At 44.8% G+C, this 16,706-nt stretch overlaps 1 protein-coding gene across 1 annotated transcript in view; it reads right to left on the bottom strand.

Annotated features, from left to right (window-relative positions):
• Positions 1-7,099: 7,099 nt before the first annotated feature.
• klf7b (Kruppel like factor 7b) overlaps positions 7,100-16,706 on the bottom strand; it is a gene marked incomplete at both ends in the record, with an annotated part of 60,025 nt that continues 50,418 nt past the window's right edge. Inside the window, 2 exons of the mRNA XM_079231046.1 lie at positions 7,100-7,151; positions 13,043-13,166. Of these exons, the coding sequence (XP_079087172.1) occupies positions 7,100-7,151; positions 13,043-13,166 (176 nt within the window). The remainder of the gene's footprint in view (positions 7,152-13,042; positions 13,167-16,706) is intronic.

Genomic DNA, 16,706 nt, shown 5'->3' with positions numbered 1-16,706 from the left:
AAAGCACCTACAAGGAGGGGTCGACTCGACTTGGAAACTGTCCCCACCGACCAGCTATTTAGCTGGAAAGGTGGAAAAGTTATTACAGTCTTGCCAAAGAACTGCTCGGAGCTCCCGAGCAGCATTTAGTTCTCGAGAAAGCTCCCCATGTACAGCCAGATATCTGAAGACTTTCAGGCCCCAGAGGGCTCTGACTGCTCGTGGTTTTGGTGGTGAGGGTTTTGAGTGGGTGGAGGTAAAATATACAGACACAAAGAGAGGAGTAAAGATATGTGAATCTCTTATATACGGACACATCAAGCATGGACAAACACAGTAGTTACAGACAGACAGAGTCACTCCGGGATGGCACTGATAACACATTTCAGCCAAGTCACAGCATGACTAAATGTCTGCCAACTACGACAAACTCCTCCAGAACCACGGAGATGGAAAAGGCCTTTCACCGGAAGCCAATGCGCAACTGGACCTGTAGTAAATGGTTATTGGTGGCAAGGTGCATCCTGGACATGGAACGAAATGTTAAGTGGATATTTGACAGAGTGCTCCAACAGACTAAGCTAGCAGTGCGTGCACATGGAAGTAGTGCGATAGCTAAGTATGATCATGTAGTGCAATGGTTTGCATGAACTAAAGCAGGTCTATAGAAGCGCAGAAACATCGGTTTCGTTTGCGTAAGATCTCACGCTATTTACAAAAGTTTCCTTCTTCAGGGTGATATGATAGAGAACTGTGGAGACTGAAGCCTGGTCCCTGAAAAGGACTGTGTCCGGACAACTGGCTGTGGTCAAAGACGGTGTCTAAAGCCTGGTTTCACACTGGGTTTGTTGGTTTGGGGTCTGAATTCTGTGAGGATGCCAGTAATAACTTTGTTATCGTTGGGTACAAACTGCTTTCTGACCGAACTGCGCAACAATTCGTCAACGGTTCACATTTCGGACGACCTCATTCAGGTGGTTCTTGCTCAGTTTCATTTGCACGCGAAAAAACGGTGCATTTTTGGGCAGACCATTACCACATTCAGACCAACCTGCCAGTGTGAAATCTCTGTAGACCCCAAAGGATAGAACTTCTCCTCTGGATGGAGTTACCATTTGATGTTTGGGAATGGTCTCCAGCCGCTTGTGACTTTGAAATATGACATCAACTATTCTCAGAAGCTTACTTAAAGTAAAGCTTCTTCACTCCTGTCGATAAGACTATGAGAACATTATTTTACATTTGTGAACAATGAGTTCGGCTCCAGCTGACAGTAGACGAGAGACCGAGAACGTTACGAAGCGTGAAGAGTCGGAGCGTACCGGTAATTAAGATTTAATGGGACGACCATGTAAGAAAAACAATCCCTCTCCTTCCACCTCTCATCCAATGCTGCTCTTCTGCCCTCTCGGCTCTTTCTTCTACATCTACTACATTCACAGCAGTTAACTTGCAAATGTGCATATCTTTGGGCGAAACGTGTAAAGTGTGCATTCAGCATTCCTGCGGCTGATAGTGCATGGACAACTGCTGTGGACAGAGAGGGAGAGATGGGGTGAGGATGGAGGGAGACAAGAATGGCCCTTTAACTGTGAAGGAAGGAAGGTTTGGAGTGGATTTTATATCTGTAGGGCCTTTGCAGAAAAATGGTAATTTATTTTATCCCTAATCCATGAGATAAAACGCACGGGCTGATTTAATGATTTGAATATTCATGTGGGGAATTTTTTTTTCCCCCCATCATAGTTTAGTCTATGTGACAAACATCTCATTGTCTCCTGGCATTTCTCGACGCTAACGGGATCTTCTGTTTGTTGCACATCAGATCCGTCCACTGGGTACATGGCGCTGGAACCGGTCTGGGCTCAAGGTCCCTGTTGTTTTTTTTCTTCTCCAGACCACTCAGCTTCCCTGTGACCCAGAGCTATCTCATTAGCTGAACTGCGACTAGAGAAGAGGACCCGAGAGTGCCAATGCTAATCAGAGCAGTGGGACGGCTGCTAGCTGGCCTGGAGGAGCCTGAGGGACGGGAGACCCTTAGCACCACTGTGATGTCAACATGGAGTTTGATGGAAGAGAACAACTATGAGTTGCATTTGTTGCATGCTCGTCTTTGTGGTTCAGGACACAATTCATTATGTTGTATTCCTAAAAAAAAGTTAACATCCTGAAGGTTTCACCTTCCTTAGAGTGTACTTTAAGTAACAGTGTGTAGCATTTTAAGATATTGAATAGAGTTTTTTTTTATTCCCTCCTTTCTTTCTACATGAGCCCAGAACGGAAAAAAACGTCCATTCACGTTTTCCTGTTGGCCAACGTACTTCTTCTCCACCAGGGGTAGACAACCGTAAGAATGCATGCCACCATTGGCACACTGCAGCTTAACCAATGGCATACTAGCAATAAGTGTGCAAGTTTTTTTGGAAATATTTAAGTGCCCTCTCATCTGAATGCTGTTACCTTCATTGGCAGTTGCCATTGGTCAGTTTTTTACGTAAAGCCGTCCTGCTCTGCCTCCGATTGGCTAGCACTAGTTGTTAAGCTTACTGCTGATGAACAAGATTGGTGGGAGTTTGGTAGAGTTCATGATTTCTATTCAGATGTGGATGTTTTCATGAGGATGGCAGCCATTTTATATATGCACTTTGCCTAAATAGATGGAATAAAGTGCATACAAATCTGTTGTAGAATTCAATTTGGATTTGGTGTCATAATTAAAATGAATGTTATATTTTATGTTGATATGGCATGTTGAAAAACGGCACATCATATCAAAAAGATTGCCCAACCTCACCGCCAAATCCTACACACTGCACCTTTAAGGCTCATAATCTTCATTGTTCATTGTAATCTTATAATACAAAGCAAGTTTTCATCTCTTTTGACTTTTGCCATCAAGCTCCATGACTTGAAATAATGAAATAATGAACGAATGAGGGGTCTGAACAAAAACCTAATAAATACATTGTCAGCTGTTGCTTAGATTAATAGCATTTTCAAACAGCAAATGCATCAACCAACATTTCTCCCATACATGTTCAGCAGTAAAAAAACATCTGTTATCAACCACTTTGCTGAATCACTGCTTCCCTCACAGTATGCCTAACGGGGACACACACACATACACACACATGTACACATTCATGCCATCAAAAGCCTCACAAAAGTGCTACGATCCCCATCCCTCTATGATTGTACTTCCTGTATAGGAGGGCTCCTTCTACATCCCGTCGCATGTCTCAACATTTTAGCGTGATTTTGCATCATTTAAGCTGAAGGAAAAACAACCGTTAATAGAGCTTCAGTCACAGAAACTGAACAATAAAAGGAAAGCAAAAGCGAGACGGTGGATTCGTCTCAGATGTGGGTTGCTTTACATCGTATTTAGCAGAAACAGAGAGTTAGTAGAGAAAAGCTGCCGCTGGATACAGAGGCCTCATATGGAGGCGGTCTCCCGCTGATCTCCCCTGACCGGGGAGACTCTGCCCGTGGCTAAAGGGCAGTTCCACGCTGGATGTTTTTGGTATCGATTGTTTGAAGCTGCACCATAAACCCTCTTGAAGGGGAATGTTCTCACTATTTCACCTAATGAAGGCTGGCAAGGTCGACTGGCACGATGACTGGGCATGCTGGGATGTGAAATCCCCCCCGCTAGCTTCCGGGAACCCTGCGCCCTCACCCAGCTGCACCAGTCAACAGCAGCGAGTGTTAAGACTTCTTGCATGCGCTACGGGGCATATAGGTGGTGGTGGGCGGATGGAGCAGCGGTGTTGGCGGTATCAGCAATGCCCCAGATTGCAAGCTTCTTTTCTCCTGCAACCATGAGGCGATGGAAGCAGACGTTGTGGATGTGTGCTCGCCACAGCTTTTCGCCAAGAATTTATCATTTTATACATTGGACATTTTAGCGTTTGTGATTACATTCAGTTCACAGAGAAAAGTCCATTGAGAAAAAACCCCAGCAGGGTTATGTGTGTTTTTTGAAGACATGCCCATAACACTCTAAACACTTGTTATCAACAAGAAGTGGCAAAACAACATTCCGACTTCCCTTGTTGCAGTCGTACCACGGATGTGTTATAAGACCTGGATACGGCGCTCCCTTTCTAATTCGGCCCAGTGGCCACTCTTGGTATTGCGGCGAAAAAACACCCTGCAGACCAAAGTTCAATTATGACTCTTTTTATTGTGACATTTTTTATCCTTGGAGGTTTTATTTTGTTTAGCTTTCCTCGAGAAAAGCGATTTGAAAACATGTGACGTCGCCCACAATGTAAAGTCTACAGGCAGAGCCAGCGGGAAAAACACTACTGCTCACACTCAGTGGGCCAGGCGAGCAATTCTAATTGGACTGAATAGGCGCCATCTTGGGCTCCAAGTATCCAGTTCTTATAATGCATCCATGACTTGTACGCATTACCCCAAGCTAGCTAGTTGGCTTTGTGTTACTAGCTGGCAAGCTAGCAAACAGCGGTTAGCAAACCATCCCACAGGCCTTTGGCATTAACATGTATTTTATTCACTTCCTTATTGTGTTAATTAGAATGCCAAAGTTAAAATACTTTGCTACCTTGAGCTGTTCAGATTAATTTCATTGATATATCACCAAAATGCAGGGGGTTACACTCAATCCTCCATCAACAATATATATGTTATGGGACAGAAGTTTGGGGATCCAATGACAATTTGCTGATATGAAAATTATTATTTTCACCGGACTTTCTATTGTTGGAAAACTGACTCCCCAGATTTCCAGGTCAAGACATTCAAATTCACTGTACACGAGAGGCAGGGTAGAATGGTCTCTGAGGATTATTGGCATGTTTTCAACATGCTTTGAGAAAAAGATCTGCTGCAATTGTTTTACTTCTATGTATTATTCGATGAAAGCGGTGGCTTATACACTCAATCGGAACCGACGACGCAACCAGAGTCTCTGGAGCGAGAGCGCTGTGGAAATGAGAGGCACAAACTGTAGCGAGGGATATGTGGGTGATTGCTGGAACCGAGAACAAGCTGATTTCTCACTTCAAAGGATTTGGAATCGTTTGTTACCTCCAGCCGAGAGCTAAGATACTCTTCTACTAAACAACACTTGCTAAATTCCTACTGTGAAAAAAGATCTGGGAGCAGAACATATAATTCCAGGAAGAGTGTGTGTGTGTGTACACATGAGCTTGTGTGTGTGTGTGTGTTTGCAAAAAAGCCTGCCATGCAGTGTTTTGTTTTCCAACTCTGTTCATTCGTTTATTAATTATTTTCCTAAATCTTATTAGTCTTATCTCAAGGAGCCGTGAGCAAAGAAACCGCAGTGTAAGTCTGTGTGTTGACGGAGTATGTGTTCTTGTTCTCTATACAATGTGTAGTGCTAGACAGAAGAGTTTTTTGTGTGGATTTATTTTTCTGCTTTTTTTTTTTTACCAAGTCTTTTTATGATTTTTTTTCTTCTTTGAGTTCATTTTTTTTTTCAGCTGTAGAAAAAAAAAAAAAAGCACAGATAACATTGAAAAAAAAAAGAGTCAGTGCAGTCAATGGATACGAAACAGGCAAATTCGACCAGGGTCGGCGTGACCGCCGCGTCCGTTCGGCACCGCCGCACAAAGGGTTTGGGTCGGCGCCTCGAGTCCCACGCGAGTGAGCAAAAAGCAGCTCGTGCCCACGCGGCGCTGCCCGGCGAGATGAGATCTCGGAGTCTGTGAAAGAGCTCCAGGACGACTCTCAGAATCAACAAAAAGCACAAGAAAGAGGAGAAAACAGGTTTTCCATTTTTCCCAGCGAGTCCTCCGCCCGACTCCGGTGAGAGTGCGAGACCACGAAGAGTCATGCAAAGGGGTTTGGTCTCCCAGCCGGAGTGAATCGCAGGGCAGGAGGAGCAGCACTGAAAAAACAAGAAGACCTCTCTGCTTTTATTTCAGTCCAAAAAAGTACAAATCCCTTTTTCTGAGTGTTGGTATGATTCTGTTTCTTTTTTTTCTTTTCTGTTCATCCACTGGTTGCTCACAGACTGCAGAAACAGAGCCGGTGCTCACGGGGATTAAAAGACCAACAACGCTCTCCTTCTCATCCCACACATTCGGTTGAAGACGTCCTAAATATTTTCAGTTATTCTTTTTTTTCTGTTTTTCTTTTTTTTCTCCCTCAAACACAATTCAGTGAGTTTTAAGACGTTTTCTCCAAGGGAGAAACAAGAACAAAGTGTCATTCTTTGCAATAACCACAATAAGAAGAATTATCGTCCTCTAAGTAGAAAAAAAGGGAAGAAAGTGTCGCTGTGTATTTCTGTCAGATGTCCTGCGGAGGCGACGGGTGTCTCAGGGTAGGTGAGAGATGCGAACACCCACCGGAGGAGAGCCTGAGAGCTGCAGCAGCGCCCGCTGACCGAGGCCCCCATGGGTGCGCCGAAAAAGCACCCAGGGTCCGGGCCCTGATTGTCAGCTATATGCTGGAAGTCAAGCCGGACAGTCTCTCTCCTGCAGATTCGTTGTTGTTTTCTTCACATAGATTACTGAAGCTGACTGCGGCAGATGATGGTTTCTGAAGTTCCGTGTATGAGATATATTGAAGAAAGAAAAAAAGCTATGATAAAAGTTGAGTATTTGATTTCAAAAGCCGGTAAAGCACTAACAACTGACTACATGGATATTTAAAGGTTTCCCCACTGAACTATCTCCTCACCTAAAGTGACTTCATGGTTTAATCACACTGACTACAGAGAAAGAAAAAAGGCGGCGTTAAGTAAGATAAGTACATGTTGGTTTGGCAGTGTCCAAGCCCCCAGAGCCGCATGAGAGCAGCCGGGGTTCACCGGGATGATGCATTCAAAGACGGGTGCGTTATTGTGTAGTGTGTAGTTTTAAAGAAAAAAACAACAATCTAGCTACTCCTCGTTTCCCCTCCGGTCGCAGCCTCCGACGAGAGGGCCGTCGCTCCGTTTTGATCTGCCTCTCAGATGGAGCGCCGCCCTGCAGGCGCCGTGGCCGCCGGCTGGTTTATGGACGGGGTGAACGAGGCGGGCGGTTGGTAGCTCGACTGCCCTCTCTCCTCCTATCTCCTCCTCCTCCTCCTGCTCCAATTTCTCCTCTTGCTTCTCCTCCATCTCCCTCTCCTTCTCTGTTTGCCCTCAGACGTGCCTCTTCATGTGCAGGGCCAGGTGGTCCGACCGAGAGAAACACCTGCAGAGAGAAACGGAGAAGCCACGTCAATCCCACAACCTGAATATGCATGAATCATGTCCGGAAAATACAGGAAAGGAGACGGAGAAAAATGTGAAGCATTTAAAAAAGTGCAAAAATAATAATTAGTCTTATTTGATTGGAGATTTGAACCAAATAACCAGAATACATCAGGCAAGTGCTGCTGATCAATGCCACAAGTTCTGTATGTAGTTCTGAACGGACGCCCTGAACCTCCCACCGGCTATGTGTATTTGCTGGAAATGTTCCACAGTTCTCCACATGTTGGCTCAATGTGCTTGCTGGGAACTGAAATACACCCTGGTGGAAGATGGTGGAAACGTACATACTCTGAAGGTTAAAACTGTTAGCACCGTTAGCTTCTAGCCGCCGGCTCAGACATCACCGTGTGCAGAGCCGTGTGTAGGCAATCCCGACTGTAGGGGTTGTAGCTGCTGCTCTCGACAGACTGGAGAGGTTTCGATACTACTTTGTACTGGGTCGTTTATCGCAAATCGATACACAGCCCTGCCCGTGATGCGCGCATTAGCCACACAAGCTAACTAGCTAATGTGTAACATACCAAAAGAACTACAGCGTCTCACATAGACTGAGCATGAATGCAACACTTTGCTCTGGCTTTCTTGACCTTTGGTTCAAACAGCATGAACCCCAATGGATGAAGTAAACCAGGCTGGACAATATATGAGCGTGATGTACCGCTCATAGCGCACATCTTTTTAAAACAAGACCATGAGGAGCTAGTCTCTCGGTCAAGGTTTAGTTAAACTCGGGTCTCATGCAAGATGGAAAGCAATGGATTGACAGACAATTGATGAAGTACTGAATTTAAAATATTGATAAGCTGGGCATACTGCATATTCAGTCAAAAAATTATATATATTTGAAAATGTATAAAGAAAATATGGGGGAGCCAGTGGGCCGGATAATATGATCATAATGGTATTAATTTATAATTGTATTGTAGCAGTGCAATACACTGGGGCGTCAGGTGTGACTGTGGCAGGAGGAACCCAGAGAGGTCAGGCTTTGCTGCGTTTAGTCGACCAGAAAAAGCTAAAAGCGAGGAGAATTATCTCAATATGAATAGGAGAGCTCACGGCTTAACACACACATGTATTAATGCAGAGAACGGCGGAGATTTTTAAAACATCTTGCTTTTTAAAAGGACAGTGAACTTCAACGGTCTTACTTCATTATGTTGCACCAGTGAAACCCAAACGTAGAGACGAGTATTGGCCAATTCAGGCTCAGTGATTTCCTAAATACGACTCAAACACGACTATAAATCACAGCCAGACCTCCCTAGCTCTGCAGTCAGTCCTCGAGCTCTGAGTAGAATACTATTGTAGAAACTAATTAGATATGCATCGTGAACACGGACACTAATGCAGACAGGCTGGCAGTACTTTCTGAAGCCGGGCAATTTAACTCAGCGGTGACTGCGCCGGGTGCGAGAGAGAGACATAAAACCAGGTGCTGGTTGATGTGGAGTATGAGAATCGCGAGCGTTTTAATTTAATTACACCATTAAAGCTGAACATTCCCAATAAAAATGAATAGCAAATGATATGAATAAAGGAGAGGCAAAACAAAATGTGGGCGAGGAGAAAATGAGAAATTAAAAATTCAATTTGCCAGAGGCTTTATTCATTATTAATTAGTCAAGGCTATTCTATGTGTGTGTGTGTGTGTGTGTGTGTGTGTGTGTGTGTGTGTGTGTGTGTGTGTGTGTGTGTGTTTAGGCAGGCTATCCAGATGCAAGTAGACAGAGCTCAACACTCAAAAGTACAATAGAAAGTTTTGCACGTTGCAGCAACATCTGCGGCCTCTCAGCTGGTTCGTTCTCCTGATGTCAGTCTGCAGATTCTGCAGGAAGTTATTAAGTTCAGTAATCAGGGTGCAACTGAGCTCAGAAAAAAGCGGTTCAAAATGTTCGACTCAAGCAAGAAGCTGTCCTCACAAATTCAACTGAAAGGAGATATAAAGCCCTGTGCATAAAGCTGTGAGTGCTATATTCAGATATATTCTGTCCAGTCGAAACAAATCTCATCTTTAGCCTGTGACATCATCGGCCTAACTGATGCTGCTGAGCAACCATCCGACACACATATATTAGCTGTTTTTTTAACACCACACCTCCACCTCATGGCGGTTAAAAAAAGGAACGAAAAAAAGAGCTTAACCGCAACCGGATCATAACGATAAGCAAGCGTTGCATCGCTTATCGCACCATTCACAACTCGTTACAAGGTTAACCACTACCGCTTCACGACATGGACCGCGTGTTACAATGTTACCCGCCACCGTTTCACATCGTTGACCACTTGTTACGTTAGCGACTGCGACACAACGTTACGCTAATCTCCGCCGTTTCACAAAGTTAAGCACAACGTGCTGCGGAAAGACACGCGGGCTTCTGCCCAAGCTGCAAAATATGACGAGTCGTGGGTGTCGTGCACAGTTTACAAAAGCAAAGAAAAAGTTGACAGACGTCGAAAAACGAACGAAAAACAAGATGAAGAGATTCTGCTGTCTTTCGCGGTGTCGTTGGTGTTTTGGTGTGTGTAGTTTCCAGGATTTTAGCTAAAAACGCAGCGTGTGGGCGGAACCCCCTTTGACGTTTTACATTTCATCAAGTTTTCCGACTTCATCGTATTACTGTGAACACGACGCTGAGCTTTGCTCTCATCCCTGTTGTCTGTGATCTAGCGGGGCCATGTGGTACCTCCTGTACACCTTCACCAATCTGTGTGTGCGTGTGTGTGTGCGGCTGGACAGATGGCCATGCCAGTTACTGTGTCACTGCTGGGGCGTGGAGCAGCCAGACCAGCTGGTACCCCCCCACCCCCCAACACACACACACACACACACAAACACACACACACACACTCCTTCCCATCCGCCACTTCCCCTCCTCTAAACTCTCCCTTCCCCTCCTCACTTCTTTTTGTCCTCCTCCTCATCACTCCTCCTCCTTCCAGAAACATCGGGGGGTCCCCGCTTGATTAGGCAGGATTAATGACAGACTGCAGTGAGTGTGTGTGGTTGTGCGTGTGTGTGTGCGCGTGCGTGTTTCCCCAGGAGAAATTGTGTCAGATTGAACAGTCTATCTAATGTTAACCTCTCCATGGCTGCCACTTTTTTGCCATTCTCATGGTAATATTTTAAAGGGCTCCACCCACCACAGATGTGTGTGTGTGTGTGTGTGTGTGTGTGTGTGTGTGTGTGTGTGTGTGTGTGTGTGTGTGTTAGTTACTGTAAAGATACATCCTGGTTATGTTAAGCATGTGTTTCCATCCACTTTGTAATTTGAGCATCAAAAAGCCTTCCGGGCTATCCTAAAGGAATACTGGAAATATGTAAACAAGACTATAGATGCTTTCAGACAATGAGTTTTTTGGATGGCGGCAGCTCTTTAATCTCATCACGCAGCCAAGTGGAGCCGGTTGTAGCTTCAAATAAAGGAAATGTTCAGAAATACGACGCGATTATACGTTTTTTATATGAATAAATAACCATTCTCCGCATGTACTGAGTTTCCGATGGACGATTTAGGCCTTTTATCTCCAGCCGCCCCAAAGTCTCGTCTGATTGGATTGACTTTCGTGAACGCCCCTGAGTACGGGATGAGTCATCAAACATTTGAAACCGTTCACCCCCAAAGTAGTTCTGTTCCTTTTCTAAAAGACACAACTCATGCGATGGACGTAAATCGTCCCTCGCCTCGTCCAGAACTGAGGAACTTGTAGTTTACTTCTCTCTGCACATTTCTTTTATGTTCACCGACGCGTACCTCTCACTTTTAATTCGAGGAAGCTGATATTTTCCCAACACAGATGTTCGTCCTTTGCGGAGGTGATTCTATCGGCGGGGACTCCGACTGCGAGTCAGCAAAACTGTCGACGCGGAAAAATGGGACGTTTAAGCTCAAAATTCCTTCTATACTCGATGCAGACTTTGATGGACGCGATTATGACGCATCTTACGCCTGTGTCATTGTTACAGCTGGACCTTTTAAATGTGGACGTTTGAGCGTCTTTGCGTTTTGCACGCATGTGTGTGTGTGTGTGTGTGTGTGTGTGTGGAGTCTCCACACACTGCGTTTGTGTGTGAGCCAAGAAGGAGCTAATACAGTCCCAGCTCTCAGCTAGGATTAGAAGCTTCCAGCAGGTTTCTGGAGGGGTTTATGTCTAAAACCCAAACTAGAGGGAACCCGCTACAGCCAATTACACTGTCTCTAGGGCAAACGCGCGCGTGTGTGTGTGTGTTCGCGTGTGTTGTTCACCAGAAAAGGTAGTGCGGGAACACACACATACAGAGAGTGTGTATGTTAAAGTGGAGCTGGCATCTGGTGCCACTCAATTAGCTGTGACCAGTCTGCCAAGAGCCAGAATCCATTTAACTGCCAGCACAGGGGCATGAGTAAGCACACACACACACACACACACACACACACACACACACACACACACACACACACACACACACACACACACACACACACACTCTACCTCCAGGACCAAACAGAGATGCTGTGATGTCCCTGGCTTTCGTCCACAGGGAGACTTAGTTTGTTTTCATTTTGAAACGCACACTGCATCATCTTCTTTTTCTTCTTTTTTTTTCTACCTTTGTTTTCCACCGAGGTCAAACTGGGTCGGACATGAGTGGGTGAAAGAAAATGCAGCGACGCAGGACCAATGAGTAAACTCTCCACCACTGGTTGTAGAGCCAATAAATGTGTTAGTATTAATACGAAATAAAAAGAAAACGTCAATCCATGTGGTATTTAAATTCAATGACACATTCCTAATCGTTAAGCTGAGCCGATAAGACTTCCTCTGAGCTCCTCCTGTCTTCAAACAAACTCATTTCCAGTGTTTTGCCTCTGAAAGTAATGTAAGGACTTGTATTCCCCGTGCGTGAGAAAAGACACGTGAACTGAGCCCAACGAGGGAAAACGCAGACATTGTTTGATTCATCATTTGTCGGAACCTTTGTGCCAACTGCCTGCTGCCTCGCATGCATTACCAAGAAATGCACAACAAAAGAAAAATTGTTGCACATGCATATCCCCCCAACCCCCACTATTGATTTAAAGGAGAAGCATGAAAGAGCAAATGTAAATACGCCTATTTGCCGCCTCGCCAGATGTCAGTTTGATCGCCTTTCATTGCGCGCGTCTCTGTGATCTTCTCATCCTCGCTCAGCACAGCCGTCTGATTCCTGTTGCATCTCACGCCGCGCGGTTCCACGAGACGCCGGCTCACCCGTTGGAGCGCCGACGAGCCCGGGCGCCGTGGCAGCTTCCCAGCTTTGTACGCTTCATTGATAAATCTGCACACGTCTGGGATCGCTCACGGAGTATCTTTATGTTTGGGACGACTGGAAGCGCAAAAAACAACAACATTTGAAGACTTAGGAAAAAGCGATGGGCTTCCTAAATGAAGATAATGGATACATTGAAATGGCCTTTTTTTGTCCAGGTGTTTTCTTGCAACACCTGGACCTAGCCATGCTAAATGTGATTATTTACACAAGATCTTTTCTGCTGTGTTGCCAATTAAAATCCTTAGTTGCAGCTCGAGGATGTGACGCGCTGGCTGACATGAATCCCATTCCAAGTCCCTTGTTGCCTTGTTTTTGCTTTTTGGAGTTCAATTCAATTCTATTCAATTCAATTCAGTATATTTTGTTTCGTCCAAAATCACAAATTTGCCTCGGCGAGCTTTACAATCTGTACACATACGACATCCCTGTCCCAGGACCTCACAACGGGCATCAACGTGCTGCAAATGTAAAGTTTTTCCGCGTGTGTCCGTCGTAGTTCAGGTGTGCAGCGGCTGTCTGCGTGGGAGTGTCCGTACCTGTCGCAGTGGTTGCACTTGAATGGCTTGGCTCCGGTGTGTTTGCGGTAGTGTCGCGTCAACTCGTCGCTGCGGGCGAAGCGCCAGTCGCAGCCCTCCCATGAGCACTTGTAGGGCTTCTCACCTGAGAGAGAGAGAGAGAGAGAGAGAGAGAGAGAGAGAGAGAGAGAGAGAGAAGGTGTCACATTTTATTAGAATTTCTACATCTAATTTCACACATTTAATCTACAGCTGTTCACTAATATACATGAAACCACTCTTTGCTTATTCCAGACACACACACACACACACACACACACACACACACACACACACACACACACACACACACACACACACACACACAGCCCAGGGGCCGGGCAGGCAGGCCAGATTTAACACAACAGCCATTTCAATGAGCCAATACACTCAATTTGCTGTAAATGAAGTCTTTCAGCACTGCGGCGTATTAATTCATAATCCTAAATTCACCCTGAAATGAATCTCGCTCCCCCCCTCACACACACACATATAGACACACACACGCACACCCTGAGGTGGTGGGATCTGGAAATGTAAATGAAGTTTCATCCCCCACTTCACCAGATGGGAGGAGAGATGCTCTATTGTTCTCAGCCTGTAGTTATCTCTCCACGATAGAAAGCCTTCCAGCTGTGTGTGTGTGTGTGCAATGTGTGTGTGTGCAGTGTGTAGTGTGAGCAGTCTTCAGATGGGACGTGATGATGTCTGACTGCCTGTATGAGAGTGGGGTTCTCGCTCTGAGCAGATCATTCAGAAACTCAAATAGCTAAATAACTAAAATAAAATACGAACAAAGTGTGAGCACAAACAAATGTCATTTTTAATTAAAGCTGCTGCAATGAGTTTTCAACTGGTTATGAAACTGGTTTCAATGTAATACTGATGGCTCCTCATAACCCGCAGAAGATGAGACGGTTGTCTATTCATACAGAGTTATTCGTAATGCTCATGACTCCAATAAAGTCAGAAGAATGTACCACACTTAGACCAGAAGAGCATGCGTTATAATATTTACACAAGCAAAGATTTGGCAGTGAGTCGCACATTTAATATCTTTTTTTTAACGTTATATTTTATGGTTATGGCTGACACTCGGGCAAGATCTCAGCAAAGAGATAAAAAAAGCTTAAAAAGGGACAGTGATAGAGGACGGGCAACAGATGGAGAGAATTTGTGTGATTTGAAAGGATTCAAAATGGACAAGAGGAACAAACATTAATAATGTGTATCAGATAAAATGAATTCATAATAAAGGTCCATGACTCATCTTGCTGTGATGTCATTTTCAAACGAACAGATGTAATATTTCTTTCAGTCGCTCCCACGACAAATGCACTGCGGCCGGATCTGGATCTTACCGCACTTCCGCCTTTGTCCACAGGAGTCGCCAAAATCAACACAACGGTTACGCTTCAAAGGAATCTGCCAGTAATGTGCACATTGTGTATGACAGTGTATGATGTCGCATTGATTAAAAACAAAAAAAATGTAAACAAGTTACTTAAATCAATAAATAAATGTCATTTTTTTTAAATATTGATGAAGACGAAACACCTAAAGACAGAAGACACACTCTGAAACCAAACCTTGATGCAGACCCCTGGTGTCAGTGACTGTGTGTGTGTGTGTGTGTGTGTGTGTGTGTGTGTGTGTGTGTGTGTGTGTGTGTGTGTGTGTGTGTGTGTGTGAGAGAGAGAACTGGGGTTGAAATAAAAGCATAATTGGGGTCTTAATGACTCTTAAAGGGGAGCAGTAGAGAGCCAGATGCCCTGCCAGCTCCTCCCCCTCATCACAGCAGCCTTTCCAAGGAGACAGACACAAACAAAGTGGAACTACTGTGAAAACTGAAGTATTTCGCCACACGGTGGAAAGGATAATTGGATAGTAAAGGATGTTTTCACAAGTATGTCGGGCGTTTTTTTTAATCGGGATTTTAGAACTAAAACAGTAAATCTCTTTAAGTAGAAGCTGGTTCCAGATCGCTGCACCGCCACCCACATCGAGATGTGTAAAAGATTCAAACCAGTCCGGTGCTCCTGTTTTCCTGGTTGTAAAAAACAACCGAGCCAATCAGAACTTAGTTGTCGAGGCCTAACAATTCATCGGCTTCCTGTGTCAGAACCAGGAAAAGAAAGACCTGTGTTTGTGGGAGAGTTACGTCACTCGCTCGGGATTCTTTATCAACGTTAAGAAGCATTCCTAAAGAAATGGACTGGGCATCAGACAAATGAAGTGAAAACCAAAATGCCAAATCACTGATGTGGAAAGCAACCATTTAGATTTAGATTTCCCAGAGTAAAGGCCTTCCCACACTAAGGGAAATGTGATTAATGCGCATGTCATACAACTGTTGCTTTTGTCATGAATACTTTCACATAGATCATGATTATGTGATAGATTATTTTTTTTTATGTAAATTTTTCACAGCTTTCGCACCGCAAATAAAAACATCATCCAATCACGCGGTGTGTAACTGACACATTCACAACATACACTAGTGTGTCCAACCGCAGACCTTATCCACGCCTTCCGCTATTACCTATCACAATAAAAGCTCATATAAACCGGGTAACCGTTTACCACAGGAGAATTTCACTAAAAGGAAACTCAATAAAATAGCTCCAGCTGTACAACAGTTTACCTGAGCAGACGGCCAGACGCTGCTCTGGGTCAATAGGATCTGGGTAGTTGGTGCTCTACCTGCTTATTTGTAAGAAGGCCTTAAAAGAGAGCAGTTACTGCGGCTGATGTGATATGATCACGTTCCACCTTCTCAAAAATGTCGAAGGAAACACTTTACTTTTCAATGCAGACGTTTCCACAGATGCAGATTGTATTTTACCGCCTTTAAATCATACTTCATACACATGTGTCAGAATGACGGAAGCTGTGGAAAGCACACCTTCACATGGACCGATGTTTGAGGCGGAAGAGCGGCTCCGACAGCGAGGTGATGCAACGGCGAGTAAAAGATGATGTGCTACAGGAACATCCGACCCCTTTATCCCCCCCAGTTCCTGTGTAACTTTGATCAGTGTCGTCTTTCATCCGCAGACACAACGTGACGAGGTGACGCAGTTGTTCTCGGACCAAATTAATTCAGATCGTGAGCGGTGCCCTCCTGGGTTTGCATATTCAAATGCTCTAGTCAAATCCCGGGCCGTCGGTTGCTGATTTCCACAATATGGATCGGGGTTTTGTTGCAGTCTCAACATTTTGCATTTTGGGCGACAGGCCTCCCTCTGTCACCTCGTCTATACTTCATATCAAGAGAGCAACTAACAAGTATCCAGTCGAGTATCCTCCCTAGCCTTTGTTGCACTTTTGTAATTCATTGGGTTTGGTCAAAGTTACTTTCATTGAAGCGCTGACATGTTCTAGCAATATTGCAGCTAAATTAGCATCAGTATCGGCAGCCATAACGTCGGACACATGTCGGAAAAAAAAGGAAATCTTGGATAGTGGAGCGATAAATCGAAATGATGAAACTTAGTAACAGAAGAGTTCCTGGGTCTTTTTTACTTTATGAAAACAGCTTGCCTGACCTCTGCAGTACACTGCTCAACTCTGCTGGAGGCTACATTAGCCGCTACTAGCACAACACACCTGAGCCTCATGCTGCGTGTCAATTTGAATACTTCCT

Source organism: Taurulus bubalis, assembly GCF_910589615.1.
Source record: "Taurulus bubalis genome assembly, chromosome: 15".
Classification (NCBI taxonomy): domain Eukaryota; kingdom Metazoa; phylum Chordata; class Actinopteri; order Perciformes; family Cottidae; genus Taurulus; species Taurulus bubalis.
The sequence above is the reverse complement of the archived record's forward strand: the minus strand, read 5'-3'. Positions and strand labels throughout refer to the sequence as shown.